General features: G+C 44.4%; 1 protein-coding gene across 1 annotated transcript; it reads left to right on the top strand.

The window, feature by feature from the left end:
* The first annotated feature begins 674 nt into the window (after nt 1–674).
* ST6GALNAC1 (ST6 N-acetylgalactosaminide alpha-2,6-sialyltransferase 1) lies at nt 675–21,562 on the top strand. The gene is made up of 9 exons (XM_082203909.1): nt 675–962; nt 9,238–10,057; nt 10,915–11,083; nt 13,398–13,569; nt 15,735–15,873; nt 16,637–16,740; nt 17,791–17,880; nt 19,027–19,126; nt 20,106–21,562. Exons 1-9 carry the CDS (start codon nt 847–849, stop codon nt 20,274–20,276), a joined length of 1,881 nt encoding a protein of 626 aa, XP_082060035.1. The 5' UTR covers nt 675–846; the 3' UTR covers nt 20,277–21,562.
* The last annotated feature ends 1,848 nt before the right edge of the window (nt 21,563–23,410 follow it).

Genomic DNA, 23,410 nt, shown 5'->3' with positions numbered 1-23,410 from the left:
ATAAAGATTCTGTGTGAGTGGACTTCTGCATTGATAATTCCCCTTCCTCTCATCTCCACTGCAGCCTCCCCATCCCCAATCTGCTGTAGAGGGTCGCCCTGTCCATCTGGTCCCCCTCTCCCTAAATGAATGAAATTCCTTAATGGAAATGCACATTTCTTTACAAATCCTCCAGAAGTGTTACATCTTAGATCTGATGCAGCCTAAACCTATGCATGTTGATTAGAGAAGGAAGTCCCACTGAATTCAGTGGGGCTTACTGCCAAGTAACTTCAGTACAGGATTATAGCCTTACTGTAGTTCCCCTTCCTTGTGAACACAGCCACTTCTTTCTACACAGAGACAGAGAAACTAACAGGAACAGAAGACAGAATGCCTGTGTTGTGTTCAGGTAGCTGTTTCAGAGAGGAAATTTTGGCAGGTGCAGCTTGTTTTGCAGGAATAAGATAAAGCCACACCTGCCTAAATGTCCTCTCTTTAATTTTTTAAAGGGAACAGAGCCCTGTTCCTTTCGCCATCTGCTCACATTTTATCTGTTCAGGTAATATTTACCTGCAGCAAACAAGCCTTTTTCAAGATGATAATCAAAGAGCACTGTTTATGGGGCTAAGGAAATGTGTGAAACCCACCTATTTGACTTGTGGGTGTTTCTCTGCTTGCAAATTCTTGTAACCCTTCTCTGCCCTTTTGGCAGAAGAATGAGGCTGAGCTTCCCTTGAGCACCTGAATGGAGTGTGTGCCTTGCCTTCAAGGGATATCAGAGGAGCAGATTTGTAGCTTTCGTCAGTCTGCAAAGTACCTGTGGCAAAGAAGGCAGATACTTCCTAGGATGTCTAGTGTGAAACCATGAGATCAATCAGGAGGTGGTTTCCTAGGGGAACCAGGCTGCTTCTCATAGGCTTCTTGTTCCTTGTTCTCTCTTTTGCTGCCTACATTGGCTTTACTGAAAAATATCCATACAGGTAAGAGGAGATCCCTCTCCTTTTCAAATGAACCTCATGTGTTGCTTCCTCTGATAAGCTTAGCTGGTCTTTCCTTATACTGAAATGCATAGTGTATCATACTTACCCATGTAATCTCTCTTATGGACACGTAAAACTATTGCATAATATAAGTTAAGATAATATTTTCTCTGTCAGTGGCTCACTTTTATCTGCAGGGCCATAGCCAGCCATCCTTGCAAAGTCTTGACTGCTATGTTTCCAGGTAGGGCTTCAAATGAATTAAATCAGAAGTGTTGGCTTCATTATAACCAACAGCAACTTTGATACGCCTTTCACATAATCTGTGTCTGTATCTATAAAAGGCTCACCTATCATCACACACAGGTTGAATGAGAACAGCTATTTGTAAACTGAAATACATCAACTCACTTATAATGACTACATTCCTGAAATAATGTCCAAAAGGGGGAGATTTATAGTGAGTTTATGCAGATATAAGAGCTCCACATATAATGGAAAATGAACTACTAATTCATTGAGTTAAATGACAAGAAGTCCCTCCCGCCCCCCAGATAAGAATTAAGGATATGCAGTGAACATGAGGTATCTAAAAATTTAAAGCAAACTACTTCTGCTGTAACTAATAGTAACGGGGGGTGGGTGAAATAGCTGTGCACCTTAATTTTTTCAGATTCTCAGGATTAAACTTATGCTGCATACCAATGCTTTAAAAAAAAACTGGCTGAGAAATACAAAAAGGGTACATACCGGCTGCAGTAAAGCTCTTTTAGTTCTCACTTGGAAACACCCTTTAGCTCTCCCATAGTTAACCCATTTGTGAAGGGTGGCTGAAGAGAATTTTCTGTCCTATGTGGGAGAAGCCTCCTGCTGCTATGAGCACATGAAGACAAATAATGCTTGCTGCCTGGTGGTGGTTGTAGCCCTCAATGCTGCCAAGAAGTGCATGCTACTATTTGAGGTGTGCAGTTTTTCTGTTCCGTTTCCTAGGGTTCCTTCCTCTCCGTTCCCCTTGATTGAAGGGATAGCAAGGAAGCAGCACAATATTCTAGAGCACTGCTGACACTTCTTGCATCTGTCTATAATGAAAGGACAGAACTAGGGATGTAAGAAGGCAGCAGCTTCCATTCCAATCCATATTCATCGCAGTCAGCACTGTTTCCATTCCACTGCAGCTCAGTTTCTACCAAATACTCCATTAGTGGTTTCACTGTCCTCTTTTTAACATAAATTAGATAGCGCTATTTTTATTGTAATTATATATGTATGTTTTTAATCAATATATTTTTATATTGTTTTAATTCTACTTGTTTTTTAATGGTTGCTTTTTCTTCTATGTTTTTAGCTGTTCTTATTTTATTGGTAAGCTGCCTTAAGTCCCTGTCAAGGGAAAAGGCGCGATATAAATAAATATTGAATAGTAATGATAAATTATATATCTATTTACATAACACAGAGCTGGATTCAACTATATGACTTTTAGGAGACATCTGAAGGCAGCCCTTTAGAGGGGAGTGTTCAGTGTTTGAGGTTTTATTGTGCTTTGAATATCTTGTTGGGAGCTGCCAAGAGTGGCTGGGGCAACCCAGTCAGATGGGCTGCGTATAAATAATAAAATTATTCTTCTTATTATAAGTGCCTTTTTCTTTAAAAAAAAAATATTTAGAGGTATTCTCACTTTGACTCAAGGAAATCACCATTTTTTAGTTCAAATCGGGGAAAATAAATACAGTAAATGGACAAAAGTACAAAGATTCACAAAATGTTTAGGGGTATGTGTACCCCTGCGTCCCCCCCAGAAAAAAGCACTGGTTATTATTAACTATTAACTAACCCTTTCTGCTAGTGGAAGCCAGCTTAAGGGCTCCTGTCAGCGCAATGGGGCTTTCCCCCTCTCTCCTCCCCCAAGTCTGCTCTGGAAGGTTAGGAGAACATGAAGAACACTGTGCAGGGAGAGAAAAGGGGAAATCATTCCACCTGGAAAGAGGAAATGCTTGCGCTGTTGAAACAATTGCCTAGGCATCATTTGCAGATCACATTATTTAACAGTTTATTGAAAGAATGAAACTGAATTCTAAAATACGTTTTGACCTGGGTGTGGATTAAACAGCTTGATGACAAGGAGGGGGTAGCCTCTGTTTTTTGCTGCAAGCAAAATAGTATGGGCAGTCTTAGGCCCATACTGGGGCTCTCCAGCTCTCCAGATGCTTGGGAGTACAAATCCCATCATTTGTGACCATGGGTCATGCTGGCCTTGATTATTGCATTTATTTACACCCTGCCTTTTTCCCTGATGGGACTCATGGTGGCTTACAGATAAAAAATAGAACCACTAAATACATAGGGGAAAACCCATCATTTTTTTTAAAAAATGAACACTGATAGATTAAAACTATATACATATATAAAATCTATGAAAAACCGCACAAATAATCACAATAAAATCAGAACAGCACCATCCCTTTCATTAAAAGCAGCTGGTTCCCCAAAGCCTGTTGGAAGAGGAAAGATGTATTCACCTGCCAGCAGATGGGCAACGAGGGCAAACATGCGCCAACCTTCACCTACCACAGATGCACAGTAACTAATTTAGAAGAAAATCCACAGCTGTTTCCAGTAATTGGCAGCCATCTTGTGACTTCTGACAACTCAGAATTGTGAATGCAAACATGACCAAAGGAAACAGCCTTGAAAGGGAGAAGAGCAATAAAACTTTAAAAATGAAGGGAGGAAGGTGTTTAGGTTGGTCAATGTAAATAAGTGATCAAAGTGTTTGGAGGGGCCCAACTCTGTCCCACCCCCTGCTGCCCTCTTGCCTCTTAGTGCCCCCCGGGTAATCCCATTGCCCCCCAGGGGGCAGTACCAGCCACCTTGGGAACCACTGAGCTAAAGGGTAAGTACTGCAATTCTCACATGCTTTTGCTAACAAGTGGCCCCATGTGGGGCATGGGGTTGAAAAACTTCCACTTGCGTGGTTTCATGGGATAGTTGAGTGTGATCAAGTGAGAGGTGATCAACTGATAATTAACTGAGTGGCCTGGCAACCCTATTGTTGTTTCAAAACTGTACTTTCAACCTAAAGCTTTAATCATTACCAGATGTCCAGCACAGTTTAAATCAATAAATCATTCTTTGTGGAGAGGGTTCAAGCCTGTCACTTTTGGAGTACAAGCCATTCCTCCTTTTAATTGCATACCTACAATTATTTACAATGGTATCCCGACTTTCAGGCTGTTGGACTTGGCAGCCATCTGGTGCTTGATCTGTTTGCAGAAGGGCTGTGCATACAATTGCATTTACTCAGGCGTGTCCGAGATTTAATTTAGGGTCAGAGTTGTGCATGAGCTTAGACCTTGTGCTGCACATATCAAAAGACAGAGTAACCTTTAAAGTTTATTGAAAAGAGGCGGAAGATAACGCAGAAATGCAAGGCCTCTATATAAATCAAGGGTTGCTCAAGCAGTACATCTGTGGTGGGTAAAGTTACCATGGGGCATGATAATAGTTCTCTCTTCTGTGCTGGTCCTTGTAGTCTAGAAGTTATTAGTGTGTTCTAAAGTTCTAAAGTTCCCTTTAGAAGGGATCCTAGTTCCGACTTAGAACTCCAGTCTCCTCCGAAAGTTCGTGTGGAAGGAAGCTTAATGGTCACTTCCCTAGAAAGGGTTATTCAGAGCCAGGTGGCATGTTGCAGCCCCATGAAGAAACCATAACAAGCGCCACCACCTGCCATTTATATACAGTGGTACCTCGGGTTAAGTACTTAATTCGTGCCAGTGGTCCGTTCTTAACCTGAAACTGTTCTTAACCTGAAGCACCACTTTAGCTGAAACTGTTCTTCACCTGAAGCACCACTTTAGCTAATGGGGCCTCCCGCTGCTGCCGCGCCGCCGAAGCACAATTTCTGTTCTTATCCTGAAGCAAAGTTCTTAACCTGAGGTAATATTTCTGGGTTAGCAGAGTTTGTAACCTGAAGCGTATGTAACCTGAAGCGTATGTAACCCGAGGTACTACTGTACTCCAAATTGTGCCACCGGGTAGAGAAAGTCATTGGGGTGAACGGTGTTTGCACTGAATGGAGCCACTGAGAGGCAGGAGCATTCTTCAATTGCTTACATAATTTTTTGGGAAGGAAGGGGGCGTGATTTAACATTAAGAACACTTATACTCTCAACAAAATGAAATAAATAACAAAATGAATTCTTGAACTTCAAGAGGCATACTGTATTGCCAAGAGGGAGGGGACAACTGAAGCGGGGGATCCGGCAGTCAGTCTCAAAACTCTTCCTTGTAGCTGTAGGTGGGCAAGGTGACATGGTAGAGGGTGCCTGTTCTCAACATCAGATTCTATCAAACAGTTCTGTTAAATCTCTGCTTCTCTTTCTCCCAACCTTCTCAAACAAAAAGCAAAAACTGCCATGGGATATCATCAAGGCCTCATTCTTACAGAAATGTCATGGAGATACAGATATGTGACAAATGCCCATGTGATTGTGGTTCAGTGGGAGTTCAGTAATTCTCAGTGACAGAAAGTTTCCCAAGAATAGCCAGCACCACAGCCCCATTAACCAAAGACCAGCAGTATTTTACTTGTGCTTTGCTGAATGACGTGGGCACATTGTGTGCCCTGGCTCTTTTTCAGAGCCCCAGCAATTGGGAGATGATTGATGCACAGAAGCATTATTTTGTTTGGGGATGGAATTTTACTTACTTATTTTTTAAACATCCCTCCGGCAGTGTGCTATGATGGATTATCTTCTAGCTAGCTGCCGCTCTGCAGATTTGTGCCAGCACAACAAACAGTTCCAACCGCATGTAACCTGTGCGATTGCATGCAGTAAAGGCAGTGGGGACTGTCTTACAAACATTCAGGACTCCAGCAGATAAGTGCTTGCACCCTTTTTTTGGGGGGGGAACTCCTCACCTTGTGCTAATACACGCCTCACACTCCCCAAGAATTGCACATATGTGTGAATACAGCCACACCTGGGTAAATGAATTTATCTCACCTCCAGCACCAGCAGAGATACTGGTGCAAGGTGAAAGCATCTTTATTGGCTTGGATAAGAGATGCAGTTACCAGTCCATTAGATGATATTCCCAGCTGTTTCAAGACATTAGCACAGAGCTTTCCAAACTCTGTGTTGTGACACGTTAGTGTGTTGGCTGCAGTGCGTAGGTGTGTTGCACAAACACTCCCTACACTCCTCCTGGGGCTGGAAAGGGGCTAGTTTAATCTAGTTTGCTAGTAGAATGGAATTACTGTGTTGTGAAATGATGCATGTCCAAAAAGTGTGTCACCAACATGGAAAGTTTGGAAAGCGCTGCATTAGCAGGACACAAAGAGCCGAGAGCAGTGCTATTACTACTTTGCAGCAAGTCCTTTCCCGTACTCTTTCTTAATGCATTATACAAGTTGTGCTGCAGCCATGTTGCTTCCATACACAGAATATGGGTTGTTGTTTTCTCAGGAAGCCTGGTAAATAACCGCGTATTGTCCAGGTTGCATTCCTGCCATGGGTTGTATTCGGAACTGCCTTTGAAAACACTTCAGAAGCTTCCGTTAGGGCAGGATACATTTGCCAAAATGTTGGTGTCTCCCAGCTTGTTCAGATCACTTCTTGTTGCATAGGTTAAAAAGATCTGTGCTGGTCGCCTGGTTGTTTCTGAGCAGAGTCCAAGTGCTGTTACTTACCTAGAACCTTTAAACTAGGCATAAACAACTTTTTCTTCTCAAGGGCTGTATTCCCTTGGGATTGATCTGTTAAGGGCCACACATGCTATGTGTGTGTGTTGTGGGGAAAGGTAGACTAATTTCATGGGAGCCAGACTCCCAGCTCCCACCATGCTGCCTAATAATAATAATAATAATTTATTATTTATACCCCACCCATCTGGCTGGGTTTCCCCTGCTGCTCTGGGCAGCTTCCAGCAGAATATTAAAATACAATGATTCTAGATCCTTATTTCAACATCTGGCTGCAATTGTGGAGGATGGCATGAGAGAAAACCAGCCGATAAGAAGAAGAAAAAATAAAAATGCAATGTCATTTGAAATGGGAATGTTTAAATGGCTAGATGTGATTCCCAGAGAGGAAAAATGCTCAGTAGAGAAGGGAATGGCTAGAACAATCTACACAAGCCCTAAGAAGCCAGAATTGCTGTGTCACATGGGTCATCCTATTTGGGGAAACTGTGCGGCTGTTCCGCTGTGGCATGGGTTTTTTGTGTGGTTATTTTTAAGATTACATTTCTGAGCTCTGAAAAAAGAAAGAAGATGAACACAGACAACATGGGAGGAGCTTGATTTGTTTGCAATGACATGCAGGTGGCTCATTGCTATTCCACAGTAAATGCCCAGTTTGGAAGCAGTCTACATGGAAAGAGGGGGAAATACTGTTAAAAGCCAAGGGGAGGGGGGGATAAGGAAGAAACAGAACAGGAAGGAAGGGAACCTGATGGCATGGAAGATTGGGACAGCTGCAAGGCCTGGTGGGGGCTGCAGGTTGCTCATCTGTGCCCTACATGGATTGAGACCCAAGTATTCCTGTGTCTGCCTACTCTCATATTCATCTTGCTGTGATATAAAGTTATGCCCTTCTTCTAGTGCAAACTCCTTCAGGCTGCCAACTAGGGAGAGGGTGTTCTCCCCAAAAAGACTCCTTGGGCTGGCACCCACGTCACAGTCATCATGGTGCCAGGCAAAGGTTCATTTATTTACCCAGGCATTTTGTGGTTTATCTGTGCACTCTTGGCTTTATGTCTGCGTTTATAGTTTTATTGGAGCTGTATTTCATTTCTGAAACAAAAATGTATTTCATTGGCTTTCAACAGTAACAAAAGAAACATAACATGAAAAAACAACAACACATGAAGTACATATTATTGAGATGCTAGTTACAAAAGGAACAGTAAGGAGCAGGCATAATAGGTTCACGGATTGCTCTCCATAGAGATGTGTGTGTTGTAGCAAGTTGCAATAACTGCCGAATTACGAACTTTTAACATGTTTATCTGGAATCTTGTTTTTTAAGAAGGGTGATATATAAATCTTTTAAATTTAAATCACTATCATGACCAATATAGCCCCCTTGCATGTTATCAGCCTTCCACAAAACCAAACCTATAATGCTATGTTAACAAGGCTATGCACCCACTACTGTTTATCTTGACTCCAGTGTGCTTCCACTGCTGGTGTTTGAAGATGAGTACACACAATGTTGGGGACACAGGTGGCGCTGTGGGTTAAACCACAGAGCCTAGGACTTACCGATTAGAAGGTCGGCGGTTCAAATCCACGCAATGGGGTGAGCTCCCATTGCTCAGTCCCTGCTCCTGCCAACCTAGCAGTTCGAAAGCACATCAAAGTGCAAGTAGATAAATAGGTACCGCTCCAGCGGGAAGGTAAACGGTGTTTCGGTGTGCTGCTCTGGTTCACCAGAAGCGGCTTAGTCATGCTGGCTACATGACCCAGAAGCTGTACACCGGCTCCCTCTGCCAATAAAACGAGATAAGCGCCGCAACCCTAGAGTTGGTCACGACTGGACCTAATGGTCAGGGGTTCCTTTACCCTTACCTTACACAAAATGTTAGTCACAATCCATCTGTATCCTATAGTTTCTTGAGAAACACTCCAGTTGGATGTGTTTTCCCTCAAAGCAGTTTTTGTCTGATTTGAAAATGCAAATCTGAGGTGTGTACAGTCTTTGCGCATGCACATGCACTGATGACAGCACATTCGCAGGCGAAAGTTTCTTTGAACAAAAGTTTGGCAGGGGGCTCTACAGGGTGGGGAAACAAATCTGGTATTGCATATTTGGAGAAAACATCCCTACTCGCGCAGTTGTGTAGAACAATGTATAAATGTGATTTGAAATGATCTCACTGCGGTTTATGCCGCCAATGTGTACATAGCCCAAGTGTATTTATACACTTGGCTTTTTTGTCTGAATGTGTTAAAACCCAGCCTCAGGGAGGGCTTACTTGTTATTTGTTTAAATCCATAGAATCTTCCTGTCACCTTTCTACAAATCCAAATATCGGCAGTCCGCTCCTTGGCATCACAGGTGCCTTGGGGGAGAATTAATTATAATGGCTTATTAAAGGTTGTAAACAAGGGGTAGAGAGTTCAAATGTTGCTGGGGTCTCCATAACACGGCTTCCATGATATTGCCAAGTGTAAGCAACTGTCTAGTACACTTCATACAGGTGGAACACAGTGTATAATTTGTATAGTTATCTATTGCAGTAACTATCTCTTTTTTAAACTACCTTTCAGCCAGTTTCCTTACTACCGCCGTGCTGGAAGCATGCCGCAAATAGACACCCGGCCCGCTACCCCAGAAGTGATGACTGCCAACAGGGAGACACCAAGGCCTCTCAGTATAATACTTGGCCCAAGTAGCTCCCCATTGGAGCAAGATGCTGTTAAGAGATTGGCAAATGGTGGCAACACTGTGGACATCCGAGAGAAGCATGTGGAGGCCACCAGCCCATCAGATTCGACTGAGAAGCAAGCCAAGGAGAGAGGAGTGATAGCAGCCAATCCAAAGCAAGTTGTGGAGAAACTAAGGCCCACAGCCAATGAGAATCAAGCTAAACACAAGGCTGTGACAACTGCAGCTGGTCAAAACCGTGCTGGAGGTCTGAATGCAACCCCCACGGTGTATAAGAAAAAAAGTGAGAAGCATGTGACATCAACATCCAGTCCAAAGGAAGAGAAAAGTAAGTCAGAACACAAAGGAAATGAACGAGCTGAGGCTAAATATGAAGCGCCAGCATCCAATCGAAAGCTGGATGAGGAAAGAGGTGCAAAAACAGCATCCAATCAAAATGCCACACCACGACCCACTGCAAGCCACACCAAGGGGAAAGTTTCCAGAGAAATGGACGTAGCTAAAAAAAACCAGAGTTTAGTTGATTCTCTTTCTGTTGTCGCAGATCACAATGTCTCTATCCCTAGGCCAGGGGCTCAACAAGTCACACATCCAGTACCTGCACCGACCCCCAAGAAAAGGCTTAAAGCATCTGACTTCAAATCTGAGCCCCATTGGGACTTTGATGACCAGTATCTCCTGGACAATTCAACACCAGCATCAGTGAGTTGATATAGCGTGACCTGGCCCTAAATGTCCTACAGATACCTTCATTTCATTGTTACACATACAGAATAATACAGAAGTATAGACCTGGCCTGGGCCATTTCAGTTCTCTATAGTCTGGGGCGTAATCAAACAAAAGAGTAGAAGCTGACTCTGCTAGGTGACATTCTCACCTGTTCTCTTCCCACTCTTCTAATCTTGGCTGTAAACTTTTTGGCATGAAGGTTCCTCTTAGGTTCCTACAGTGTTTTAAACACCTGTTCTGGTTTGAGTTGATGAATATAAATTAATGCACTTTAGACTGCTTATGGTGGCTTGGATTATTGTTCCTACAAAATAAGGTAAATAAATAAATCCATGGGCACAGAGAATTGGCACGAGAAGGGAATGGAAAGTCAAGGTTCCTTCTCTAGTCTAGTTTTCTATACGAAGGAAGGGCATTTTTTTAGTACAGAGGACCACTTAACATCAGCCTGTATCTGCAATCTCTGACAGGTTTAGCAGCCCAGTGAGATGGTCTAAAACTCTTGTTGACTGTATACACACCACTCATTTGCAACATATTTATTTTCCCCCTTGCCCAATAATCCTGGGAGTTGTAGTATAGCCCTCACCGAGCTACAGTTCCCAAGATTCGGGGTGTGGATGTGTGCATGCATTCAATGCATGGTATGTACACAAAAATCATTCAGATAATAGCAGCTCCCTTTGACTGAGACTGTCCAACAGGATTTTGCTAACGTAACTAACAGGATGTGGTTACCGTTATCAGTGTCAGTTAATATGGTTCTCTAAATATAGTCTCTCATATAAACACCTCCTGACTTCATTCACCCTTTTTTGTGTATTTTGAGAGCTGCCCTGATTCTCTGCGGGTTAAGGCTGCCAAGTCTGATTGGCTGAAGGATCTCTTCCTGCCCAACCTCACTCTTTTCATGGACAAGACTCACTTCAGTGACAGTGAATGGGAGCGTCTAGACCATTTTGGCCCACCCTATGGCTTCATGGAGCTGAATTACTCATGTGAGTAACTCTTTGAAGGGGATGACAGACAGAACCGAGGGTCAAGGGTTCTTCTCTCTGGGACAAGTGCTCACAGGTCTTTCATTGAGAAGACCAACCCTCTTTCTAATTCCCCAGATGAGAACCTGCTCCATGTCCCCCTGCCATGTGATCTAGGAACAGTCACCATTTCGAGAATTGTGAGGACTTTTGCAGAAACCCAGGTTTAGGGCAAACCTGTTCACTCAGATTTACTGTAAGGCTTACTGTAAAGAACGCAGCAAAACAACATGGGAGGCAGCAGTTATGGGTTACCGGTCTCTGCAGCCACAGCAGGCGCTGTGATTCTCCAGTGGTTAAACTTCACCCCTGGACGCACACTCTATTGTCTATCAAGAGAGATGTAAAGAAGCAGGGATTATTTTGCTACAAGGTAGATAGTATCCTCAAATAGAAGCATTTCCCACCTTCAGGACGCTGGTAGCTTGTAAGTTATTTAGATGATGATGATGAACCAAGAGAGGACATTATTGGATTTTTCACTTCAAGTGCCAAAATGCCTTGAGGTAGCCTTAACAGAAATTGATTGACCAAATGCGAAAGGAAGCATGGTTCCTGCGTCTTTGATGTTTGGGTAGAGGAGGGGAAGTGTAAGTGCACCATGCTGGAATTCCCTCTTGTGCCGAGCTCTTAAAGATGCAGGAGACTCGACTTCCGGTTGGCTCGCCCGATTATGGCGGACAGGAGTTCTTTCGCGGAAAGGGCACCGGCGCTTTGAAAACGGGAGAGCCGCTAGAGTGCAGTGGCACCCCGAAAAATCCTCAGATCGAGCATTCTGAGGACCTGGAGTTCCTGCGGGTGCCGGGAACGACTCCCCCGCTCCCTGGTAAGCTCTAAAAAGAGCGCCGAGTACGAGCGGGGTTGGAGACGGTGGCACTGGGGAATCAGTTTGCTTCCTTAAAGATGTAGGAGACTCCCCCCCCCCATGCGCCATGTCCTCTTTGGGTCTGGCCTCCCTTAGCAGAAGGTGCCTATGCGCTCCAGGTGTGCTTGCGCATTTGGTAAATGAGTGTGGTGAGGAGCATCTTGAGCATCAGTGCAAATGCATCCTTAAAGTAGAAGGCTGTAGAACAGGGTTTCCCAAACTTGGGTCTCCAGCTGCTGTTAGACTACAACTCCCATAATCCCTAGCAAGCCAGACCAGTGGTCAAGGGTGATGGGAATTGTAGTCAAAAACAGCTGGAAACCCAAGTTTGGAAAGCACTGTTATAAAAGGAGACTCCTTCATTGGAAGGGGCTTTTCAGCAGGGCTGGAGGACCTCTGGGCTGCAGAACTAATTAGGTCTGGCACAGGCCCCAATTTGGCCACCGGGCTGCGTCCTCCCAAAAGTCATGCTCACCTGCTGTCATATGTGATGACAGCATAGAGAGAGCAAACCAGCTGGGATCAGCTGCACTTCTGGATTCCCTGTGGGGGACTCTAGCAGAAAGCAGAGAAGAAAGTGAAGCTTTAAGTTAGCACCCAGTTGCTGACAGACACTGACGTCAAGCCAGGGGAAGTCCTTTGCCAGGCAATCCCAGCTCCAAGTCAGTGCCTGTCAGCTGACAGGCATAGGGGTGTCAGGTGGTTGACAGGTGAGCAGGCACCTGCTGAAATTGCCGCCTGAGGGTGGGAGAACCCAATATATTTACTTTAAAGTATTAAGATTGTCAGGAAGTCTTTCAGGAAGCATTCCAGATAAAGACCAGGGTGAAGAAAGCTTATAATAGGGATCTCCTTTTAGATAAAATTTATGCCAACTTTTACCCAACTGCGGTAAAAAACCGTAGAAAAAGTTTGGTTTGGCACACACTATTACTCAGCTATATTAAATGGAACCAAAAACAGAGATGCTTCAGAAGTTTGAAAGCTATGTGAACCTCCGTTTGTAAACTGAGCCTGCACAGTTTGTGCTATTGCACATTGGGTATATCAAAAAGCTTGCAGGATTTTTTATTGTTTGAAAAGGAGTGTAGTGGGCATTGAAATGGGGGGGGGGAGAGAGCAAGGAATCTAAATGGGCACTAGGCACGCCCTCCCTGCATACAGATAGCAACAATTCAGCAACTGCCCCGCTGTCTTCTGCAGGTATGGACTTCTTACAAAGCGATGTCCACAAAAGTGAAAATGGCAGCGTTTCAGAGGCCAAGCCTAAGACAACCTAGCAGACTTTAAAGTGCTCTGATTCTGTTCTGTTCCTGTGCCTTACTTCCATCCTACGCCCCAACCAGTTCAGAGATGTGCATGTTTACTGCCTGCCTTTCATACTAAATAAGGACGCCTTTTGTCTTTCAGTGGTAAAGCAAGTCATCACCATGCTTCCCCCTAAACCGTACCACCAAATTCTCTTTGCACGCAACAGCAGCCAGACTTCCAGGTGTATCAGATGTGCGGTGGTAGGGAATGGGGGGATACTGAACAACTCCAAAATGGGCCAGGAGATTGACTCCCATGATTACGTGTTCCGGTAAGAGGAACTGCTTTTTCCTGTGTTCTTCTTCTGCCTATCTATCTATTTAGATGTTTAAAGGTAAAGGGACCCCTGACCATTAGGTCCAGTCGCGGACGACTCTGGGGTTGCGGCACTCATCTCGCTTTATTGGCCAAGGGAGCTGGTGTACAGCTTCTGGGTCATGTGGCCAGCATAACTAAGCCGCTTCTGGCGAACCAGAGCAGCGCGCGGAAACGATATTTACCTTCCCGCCAGAGCGGTACCTATTTATCTACTTGCACTTTGACGTGCTTTCAAACTGCTAGGTTGGCAGGAGCTGGGACAGAGCGACGGGAGCTCACCCCGTTGCGGGGATTCGAACCGCCAACCTTCTGATCGGCAAGTTCTAGGCTCTGTGGTTTAACCCACAGCGCCACCCATGTTCCAATTTAGAAGTTTAGTCCTTCCTAAACAAGCAAACGAAAACAGTCTAAGGTAGCTTAACAGTATTGTTAAAACAGTGACGTGTGTGCACGTATTTATGTGTGCATATGTGTGTTTGTGTATATCAGAAGTCAACGAAAGCATAATCCATGAAAGTGCCAGAAGGATAAAGCCAGAATTAAAACTGGCATCTCCTCTCAGTACTGAAGGATCGAGATTATCTCCCCTCAGCAGTCTGGAGATTGGCAGAAAAGTGCTGTGTAAAGCCAATCTATGACAGAAAGTCAGTCACAAGGAATGAGCTAACGGATGTCTGTGTCTGTTTTTAAACCTGCACATGCTCGCAGTTTGGGGCAGACAGGATTGGGGACGGGGAGCTAAAAAAGTTCTGTTTCTCTTGCCTGCTTGAGTAAGCTTCCTCTTTTTTTGCCTGTATGGGTAATCCTGCAGAAATTGTTTACTGGTCACTATAAAAGGAAGCCTCAGAGAACAAGGAGGGGCTCAGCCTTTGGGAGAGATCCCGCTGCAGCCCCTGCGCAGCTGTATAAATTCTGTCCTTCCTCAGAAAGAACCCGTGTCTGTCATTATTGACTGGGAGAAATCCTGCAACAGTACCACAAAGCCTTTTTGGTCATCTACTAAAAACCAATGCTATAAGCCAGAATGACACACACACACGTGTGTGTGTGTGTGTGTGTGTGTGTGTGGTGAGGTGAACTTCCATCAAGAATTCTTTGAGCGAAAGAATGTCTTTGAAAGTGCTTTCAATGTATAATGTAGGGATAGTTGGGGCATCTAAAGATAGGGAATCTTCTGGTAGTGATGAGAGGGGTGCTTCACACAGGAGAAGGTAGTCCTAGGGACAGGGCTGATTCACCAACACTGCTGTTTCTTTTCCAGGTAGTTTGAAAAATATGAAACTGATGGTCCTAAACCAAATATTATGCACACAAAATGACCTTTTCTCTCTATTCAGAGCCAACATCATTGATAACCTTTTTTAAAATTAAAAGTTATGGGGGATTCCCACACCTTATAATAATAATAATTTATTATTTATACCCCGCCCATCTGGCTGGGCTTCCCCAGCCACTCTGGGCGGTTTCCAAAATAATATTAAAATACTGTGATACATCAAACATTAAAAGCTTCCCTAAACAGGGCTGCCTTCAGATGTCTTCTAAAAGTCTGGTAGTTGTTGTTCTCTTTGACATCTGGTGGGAGGGCGTTCCACAGGGAGGGCGCCACTACCGAGAAGGCCCTCTGCCTGGTTCCCTGTAACTTGGCTTCTCGCAGTGAGGGAACCCCAAGAAGGCCCTCGGTGCTGGACCTCAGTGTCCAGGTAGAACGATGGGGGTGGAGACGCTCCTTCAGGTATACTGGACCAAGGCCGTTTATATTATACACCTTATATACTGTATAATTTATTGCTTTTGTCTACATATAAATTCCATGCCAGGGTATTTGGAGTCTTCTCCAAATGTCAGGATGTTAACAGCTATCCATTATACACCAACCTTGTATATATGTGTAAAGATCATGGTTCCGATTAAGTTTCATTGTTCTGGCTTATAGAAAACTGAAATCACCTAGATATCTTTAACCTTTGGCACTCCCTTCATCTAGAAACTTGCCCAAGCCACTTATTTTGTACCACATATTGAAAACCACCTCCCCCAGCAGCACGTTGTGAAATCCAGTAATGAGAAGCTGCTGCAAGGCTAACTTTGCAATGTTATATGGTCACTTTTGGCCAGGGTGAGTGGGGCCGTGGTCAAAGGTTTTGAGGAAGACGTTGGAACAAGAACGTCCTTCTACGGATTCACAGCCTACTCCTTAGTGTCTTCTGTCTCAATTCTGGGAAATCGTGGATTCAAGAAGATCCCCATGGGAAAGGTAACGCAGATTATGGCATATTGGATGTTTTCTCCCATGTGGGACAGCTAGTGGGTTTTTTAGAGAGGGGTCATTTAGATGAGAAAAATGGTGAAGGGGGAAAGGTTTATTCCCCACCCTCCAAGCTCCACATTAATATCCAAGCACTGGTTCCTCAGTCTGTGACCACTTACTATCTATTGATATTAGGCTTGACAATAGATGAGCCTTTAACCCTAGTCCCAGCGTGTGTTTCATGTTGCAGAACAGCAATCCAGTCACTAAAGTGCCCAGCTCAGTTCTCTGCAGAGGTAGCGCTAGCTGCTCCTGCACCCATGCTGTGCACCGGGGGGGGGTAGCCACAGGGGGGGGGCGAGTGTCCTGGGGGGGCAGCGCAGCAATGTCACCTCCTCACCTCCCTCAGGGATGACACCCGGGGCGGACCGCACCCACTGCACCCCCCTTCCTCCGCCAGTGGAACTTCTTGGGAGAGCCACACAGTACCTAGTTTATGCTGACCCTGAATAATCTGGGTTGTCTCTGGATTTTTAAATCAGCACTCCAAATTTTGCAGAGCATTCTATTTTCTGTCATTTTGCCTCTCTTGTTCCACTGAGCTTGGCCGTGCCTCATTTACATAAATTATTCAGAATGAGGTCTGGATCAGAATTTGGATTTTGTTTGGCCAGCACAGAATGCCTACCCATTCATTAGCTGTGCTCTGGCAGCGCTTATGCTCCATCTGCTGCAACCTCTACCAGCGTATGTGTGGCTTGTTTCCTAGGAGATCAAGTACCTTCATTTCCTGGAAGGGCCAAGAGATTACGAATGGCTGAAAGCTCTTCTGCTGAACACGAGAGTCAGGAAGGGATTTTTGGATGGCTATGGGTAAGAGAAGCAGATTTCCCCCTTTTTTGTTTCTCAGTCCATTTCAGGACAATGTTCCTTAAGAGTCTGGCCATTTTAGTTTGCATTTGCAGAAGACCATGGGCAGAGCCACACCATTCATTTAAAGTACATTCAAATTTCCATGTGGCAGTCAACAAATAAGGTATCACTCCCTTCTGTTTAATACTACAGTTGACTTCTTCAAATATGGATAGTGAAAACAATTCCAGAGTTAAAGCACTGGATTCTCCTGCTATTTTAACAAGTACAATGGAACCTCGGTTATCAAATGTAATCCGTTTCAGAAGACTGTTCAGCTTCCGAAATGTTCAACAACCGAGGCGCAATTGCTGGTCGGCAAAATCCATTGAAAAAATGGAGAAACATGCCTTGGAAGCCATGCAATTTGGAAGCATTCTCTTCCGGGTTGTTGGCATTCAAAAGCCGAAATTTTGACTTCCAAAGCGTTTGACAACCGAGGTTCCACTGTAGTTGGTGAATCTTCAACCAGAACTCCTGTGTATGTGGGAATGCCCACCAAAGATTGTAGTATGCGCTCTTGCAGGTACAGCCATGTCAACATAAAGGCTTGATTGAGGACATCATATGTCACATGATCCCTCCAGGAAGACCTGACGGGCTGGAATATTGTCAGCAAAGAGTCCCATGCTACTGTGAATGAGCACAGGGCTTTTCTCTAGCAGCATTTGAACTCAGTGAGAAGAGAGCCTTTGGTCTCCTCATTCAATTTCTGTGGTAAACGCCACATCCTTTCCTCATCCCTTGATGATGCTTCATTTCTCCCCCTTGCCCTTTTAAAAGCCACGTCCTCCTCACCTCCTTTCCCTTTTTTGGCAGCGCTTTTGCTTTGTTTCAAACAGCCGAAATAAAGATCATTTGAAAGTTCATTTCCCATAAGGTTCTTAGGCACACCCTGAAAAATGGTGGCTGCCAACCACATCACCTAACTCATAGGAGAAGTGGCCAAACTAGTTCTTGCTTGAATGGCACATGCTTGGCCTGAAAGGTTTTTTCTGTTTCCTTTCCCAGGCCATACCCTCGGGATAAATTTGGTAGCAATTTCACCCTGGATAACTACTTTGTCATTCATCCCGATTTTCTCAGATACATGAAAAACAGGTACGTGGTATGTAAAGTTAACTTGAATGATAAGGGATGCTCTGGGCTAGGTAAAGGTAAAGGGACCCCTGACCATTAGGTCCAGTCGTGGCCGACTCTGGGGTTGCGGCGCTCATCTCGCTTTACTTGCCGAGGGAGCCGGTGTACAGCTTCTGGGTCATGTGGCCAGCATGACTGAGCCGCTTCTGGCGAACCAGAGCAGCGCACGGAAACGCCGTTTATCTACTTGCACTTTGACGTGCTTTCGAACTGCTAGGTTGGCAGGAGCAGGGACCGAGCAATGGGAACTCACCCCATCGTGGGGATTCAAACCCCCGACCTTCTGATCAGCAAGCTCTAGGCTCTGTGACTAGCAGGTTCCAAATAAACAGGCTTGTCAGGTCCAGTAAGGGGATAGGGCTCCTTGTCCTGGCATGATGATGTCATCATTTATGAACAAGAACAGCTGCCACTGCCTTCAATGGTAGTTAGAGAAGCTGTACCCACTGACAGTCGGGGCTTTTTTCAGCCAGAACTCACTGGTACCGAGTCCCGGCACCTCTTGGGGAGGCGTTCATGGTGAGTTCCGGCACCTCTTTTTCTAGAAACATAGCACTGGATTTCTTCTGCACAGTTCTTAAAAACACAGGGCCCTTTGACCGATCGGAAGATGGCAACTTTTACAAATGAGGAGCATCCATTGTTAGGTTGGCTTTACAGTGGTACCTCAGGTTACATACGCTTCAGGTTACATACGCTTCAGATTACAGACTCCACTAACCCAGAAATAGTACCTCAGGTTAAGAACTTTGCTTCAGGATGAGAACAGAAATTGTGCTCCAGCGGCGCAGCGGCAGCAGGAGGCTCCATTAGCTAAAGTGGTGCTTCAGGTTAAGAGCAGTTTCAGGTTAAGAACGGACCTCCGGAACGAATTAAGTACTTAACCCAAGGTACCACTGTATTGCTAAATTTTTAAAAATGCCACTTCTTTTACCTGCCTAAGCGGCCATCAGAAATTACAGGATGTGCTCCCACAATCAAATAAGGATGTAAGACAAGCCCTCTGTGCCCACAAAGCATCTCCAGCTAGCTTATTTACCTTTGTATCCTGTTGATAAAACTCAAAAAGAAACATTTTTTTTTAAAAAATAATATCTCATACTTCAGGTTTCTAAGATCCAAAAGTCTAGACAAATCCTACTGGCGGATCTATAGACCTACCACAGGTGCCTTCCTCCTTCTAACTGCACTCCATCTGTGTGACCAGGTAAGAACTCAAAGGCGCCTCAAAGGTTGCTTCCCGACAATCTGTCTGTTGAATCTTCCTACTGATTTGTTTACACAAAGTTTACAGGGCGGTTAGATCACGCCGGCTATTTGCTGAGCATTTGTTCTGATTTGTTTGCTTATACAATGTGGCATTCAACAAAGAAGTTTAGTTTGCGGAGCGGGAGAGCGAGTTTGTTGCACAAGAGCTAGAAATTAATTTCGGAACTTGACTGTGGCTGAATCCCACCCTCAAAAATCAGTGGCAGTCTAGAAGTGCCCCGAGGTGATAATCTGAGCTGCAAGGGCTGCAGACACACAGCGGGCAGGATTCAACTAATAATTCCCATCAGCAGAAGCCATCAACAAGGAATTCTGCTTGCGCTGTGGGGCTTCCTCCCCTTTTCATCTTCCATGCCCCCTCCCAATTGGCTAGGGGTGGTCTGGAGAACCCCAGGGACAACATGTGGGGCACGGGAGCAAGGCAAGTGGGGATTGTTCTCTCTAGCACGCTGATGGAACAATCACATTGGTGTGGCATTTAATTCCTCCCCATACCTTGGGGATGTTAGGGATGCTGTCAATGGACAGGGTTGTATCAGCTGAGGGTGGTGAGGCTGAACCCCTTACTTCTCCCCAGTCTAAATTCTGCCCTGCCAAAACCTCTCTCTCACACACACACTTCAGTGACGAATAACAGCTTTGGATGGAGATTGCTTTAGGTTAAGGAAAGGGCAAGGGAAGAAAAGGTTTGAGCATCCTCTCGGCCCATGCATTATTTCCCCAGCCTTCAAAACTGCCCCCTGGGGCTGCTAATAATTTTGCAGGAGACCCTAGTCACCATGGATCTTCCACAGCACGTCTCTGTGTGGGCCACATTATTATTATTATTATTATTATTATTATTATTATTATTATTATTATTATATAGCCCTCCTTTATCCTGTAGCTCCCCAATCATGGCTCTTGGCTTTCCACAGGTAAGCGCTTACGGATACATCACTGAAGGCTACCAAAAGTATTCAGATCATTATTATGACCAGAAATGGCACCGCTTAGTCTTTTATAGCAACCATGACTTTGATTTGGAACGGAGGACATGGAAGAAACTTCACGACTCAGGTATCATGAAGCTGTACCAGCGATCCTGAGTGAGATGAAAAGGGAGCCCTGGCTGATGGCAAATTTTGGAAGCTGAGATGGATCTGAGCCATATTTTCTATTATCATTTTGGTAGAGCGGGTCCTTGCCAACTAAATACTTGGTTCTTGCAACAACAAATATCCGTTCCGCTGCACATGCAGTTTTGTTGGTTGCAGGACAAAACAAAAGACAAAAAGGATATTACTGCTTGAAAACATTTTGATGGGGTTAATTATTCCCTGAGAATCCACTGTGAGTATAATGAGCCGAGTTGGCCACTGCTACCTGTGTTGGCTGGAAGGGGTCTCACACATCATTTCCGCTGTACTCTCTGGTCCATTTTACTCGTTCCTGGTTTCAGTTCTCCACCAGTCAGTCTCTACTACAGTAGCTTAAACATTTGATTTACATCAGTGAAGAGCAAAGCTCAACAATCAGCCCTTTTTCCCCCCTCTGTGTGTGTGTTGTCAACATGTCTTGATGCATTTGCCATCGCTTTGGTGAAGCCTATTTTCTCATTAGATGTTTTCCCATTAGATGTGCTCTTTCTCTGCTCTGGGAGACGATCCTGGGGCTTTAAGTTCTCAGTAGGGTCGCAAGGACTCATTGTTTCTCCGGCTCTGGAATCCAAGCTGTGCCACATTGCTCCAGGTTGCTAGGTGACCATCTCCATGCTGGCATTCTTCAAAGCTGAATAGGACCCTTTTCAATTCCCAAGAAGTTTTTGAAGTTTCTCTCTCCAGAGGCCCTTTCTCCCTTGCACTTCTCTGTTGTGGAAAAGGGATTACCTTCCAACTCCTTCATATCAGCAGGAGGGGATGGAAAATTCTCTCTTAACAACAAAGTCAGCTGCAAATCCAAGAAAAATCAAGGGCATAGAGACATGGACAAAGATGAACTGTCTGCATGACCGGAGCTGATTGCACCCCTGTCTTGCTTTTTTCCTACAAGACCATAGAACTGGTTTGGGATTAATCATTGTAGCCTCACTGGAAGAAAAATCCTGATCTCTTAGGATCCAGAAAACAGAAGGTTAAGATGCTGAATTTCCTTTAAGTTCAGGCTGGAGGGTGGATCCATTCTGCCTCTTTAGATAGTAGCCTATAGATATTGACACTGTTTTTTATTTTATTTTTACAAAGCAGCTGATTGGTTTAACAGAGTTGTTAAAAATGTAGTGCAAAGATACTAGCAAATATTTTTTTCTGATTTATGAAAGGCCAGAGTAGATGTGATGCTTGTGATAAGAGGGAGAAAAGCAAGGAAAGAAAATAAAAGTGAAGAAAGTGAAGTACTTTTTTATTGCTGGGTTGTCCAGTTGTACTGGAAATCTACTTGTACGGGTATGCATTCCTATGCCCACTCCATTGCTCTTGGCGTCTGTTGCTACGTAGTTTGCTCTTATCCAAAACCATGTACTTGTTTCTTGAGTGATATTTCTTAATCAGTGTTATAAGAAGTTAAAGTTGCATTTCTCACCTGGCAGTAAGCCTCAATGAAGTCAATAGAACTTTCTTCTGAACACACCTGCGTGGGATTGCTGTGTAAGGTAAGAATTACAAGACAAACTTTTTAGGAGCTGGCAGAGTCAGTTAATATCTCAATATAAAAATAGTGCAGAGTTTTTTAAAAACAGACCTATGTTTACACTTACACCTTATTAAATGCAATACTCAGAAAAAGCCCTACTGAGCTTACTTCTTAGCATTGCAGCCTGAACGCTTCTGCCTATACAAGAACGTGATCAGAATGAATGTAAATATAAAAATACCGAGGTTAGCCAGCACAGGAATGGGCGTCTTGATGAGGAGAGGGCAGGAAAACATTCTTTTTGCATTTGCAGATCTTTGCAAAGGGTTTTGTCTTCTATCTGCTATCATTCCTCTAAAACATCTCCTTTCCAAAGGCAGGGTACTGGCTTGTTCTGACTTTTCACTTATTCCACTATGACCCTTACAATGAGCAAGTCATTAGTGAAATGCCCATCATCAATATGGCAGGAAGTTTGTTTGTCAAAGAAGGTTCTATATTCCACAAAACCTACCATCCGGAGAATGCATACACTCCATGCCCTCAGACACACATGTGAGGCGAACCATAGTGATAGAGGAAAGAGGTTTCCCCATTCAAGTGGAGGGACTAAACTTTCTTCCACCTCTCTGGTGCAGACACCAATGTATGGGCTGAAGGTGTCCCAAGAACATGCGCAAGAATGTCCATCTTCTCCTTGCATTATTGTAATGCTGCTTTGGTCCATCAGGTGGCAGCATCTCTTTAGGTTGCCATATGATTTATTGACAGCAAAGCCCAAAGTAATGCGTTCTGTGTGAGGCTGCCCTTAGGGACTAGTCTGAAAGCCGCAGCAGCTCCAGAAGACAGGGGCTAAGGTACTGAGCCAGGCATCCTATCATGTAGCTGTTATACCACTCTTAAACCTGGTCAGGTTTAAGGTTTTGGTTTTGCACTGCAAAGCCCTGAACTAGTGACCAGCTTACTCAAAGGAGTGCCTTTGTCAGTCTGCCCAATCACTAAGATCATTGGATGAATCCCTCCTGGCTATGCTGTGTCCTACAAATGCTTTTTTAGAGGTGACAAGAGGAAAGGCCTTATTAGTGGTGGCACCCGCTCTGTAGAATCACCTCCCCTCTGAATTGCAGCAATTGCCTACACCATTACAATTTTGGCATGTGCTGCAAACCCCTCTGTTGTCTGAGGTCCTTGTTGGCCACCAATACCAACTAGTTTCTTTTAAACTTAACTTTCTGTTTGCCTAGCGGCTACATTTTATTCTCAATTGTACTTTTGTTGTACTTCTTGGTTTTGTACACTTCTGGCTGTTGTTTATGAAAAGCAATGTAGAAATGTGTTCATAGATTATTATTTTTCATGCACTCTTTTCACAAAATAGCATTGCAATATGTGATGTTGCATAAGTGCCACAATCTGAGATATGGTGTAGCATCTTTCATACAGTTGTCAGTCACACTGTAAGTGTGGGAGTGTGTGTGTGATCCAATCTGACTTGTGCTGCAATGGAAAGCAGAATACCCAGGCGCTGTTCATATGCAAATATTTTCTCCGGAGTGCATTAGGGAATCAGGAGGGAATCAGAACAGGAAGAGGAAGCCCTGTGCCACTCAGC

The sequence above is a fragment of the Podarcis vaucheri genome (assembly GCF_965113315.1).
Source record: "Podarcis vaucheri genome assembly, chromosome: 2".
NCBI classification, from domain to species: Eukaryota; Metazoa; Chordata; class Lepidosauria; order Squamata; family Lacertidae; genus Podarcis; species Podarcis vaucheri.
The sequence above is the reverse complement of the archived record's forward strand: the minus strand, read 5'-3'. Positions and strand labels throughout refer to the sequence as shown.

Coding starts and splice junctions, on each gene's coding strand:
- ST6GALNAC1 (XM_082203909.1), top strand. CDS start 847: ATGAGATCAATCAGGAGGTGGTTTCCTAGGGGAACCAGGCTGCTTCTC. Junction 10,058..10,914: donor ACAATTCAACACCAGCATCA/GTGAGTTGATAT, acceptor GTGTATTTTGAG/AGCTGCCCTGATTCTCTGCG. Junction 16,741..17,790: donor GGATTTTTGGATGGCTATGG/GTAAGAGAAGCA, acceptor TTCCTTTCCCAG/GCCATACCCTCGGGATAAAT.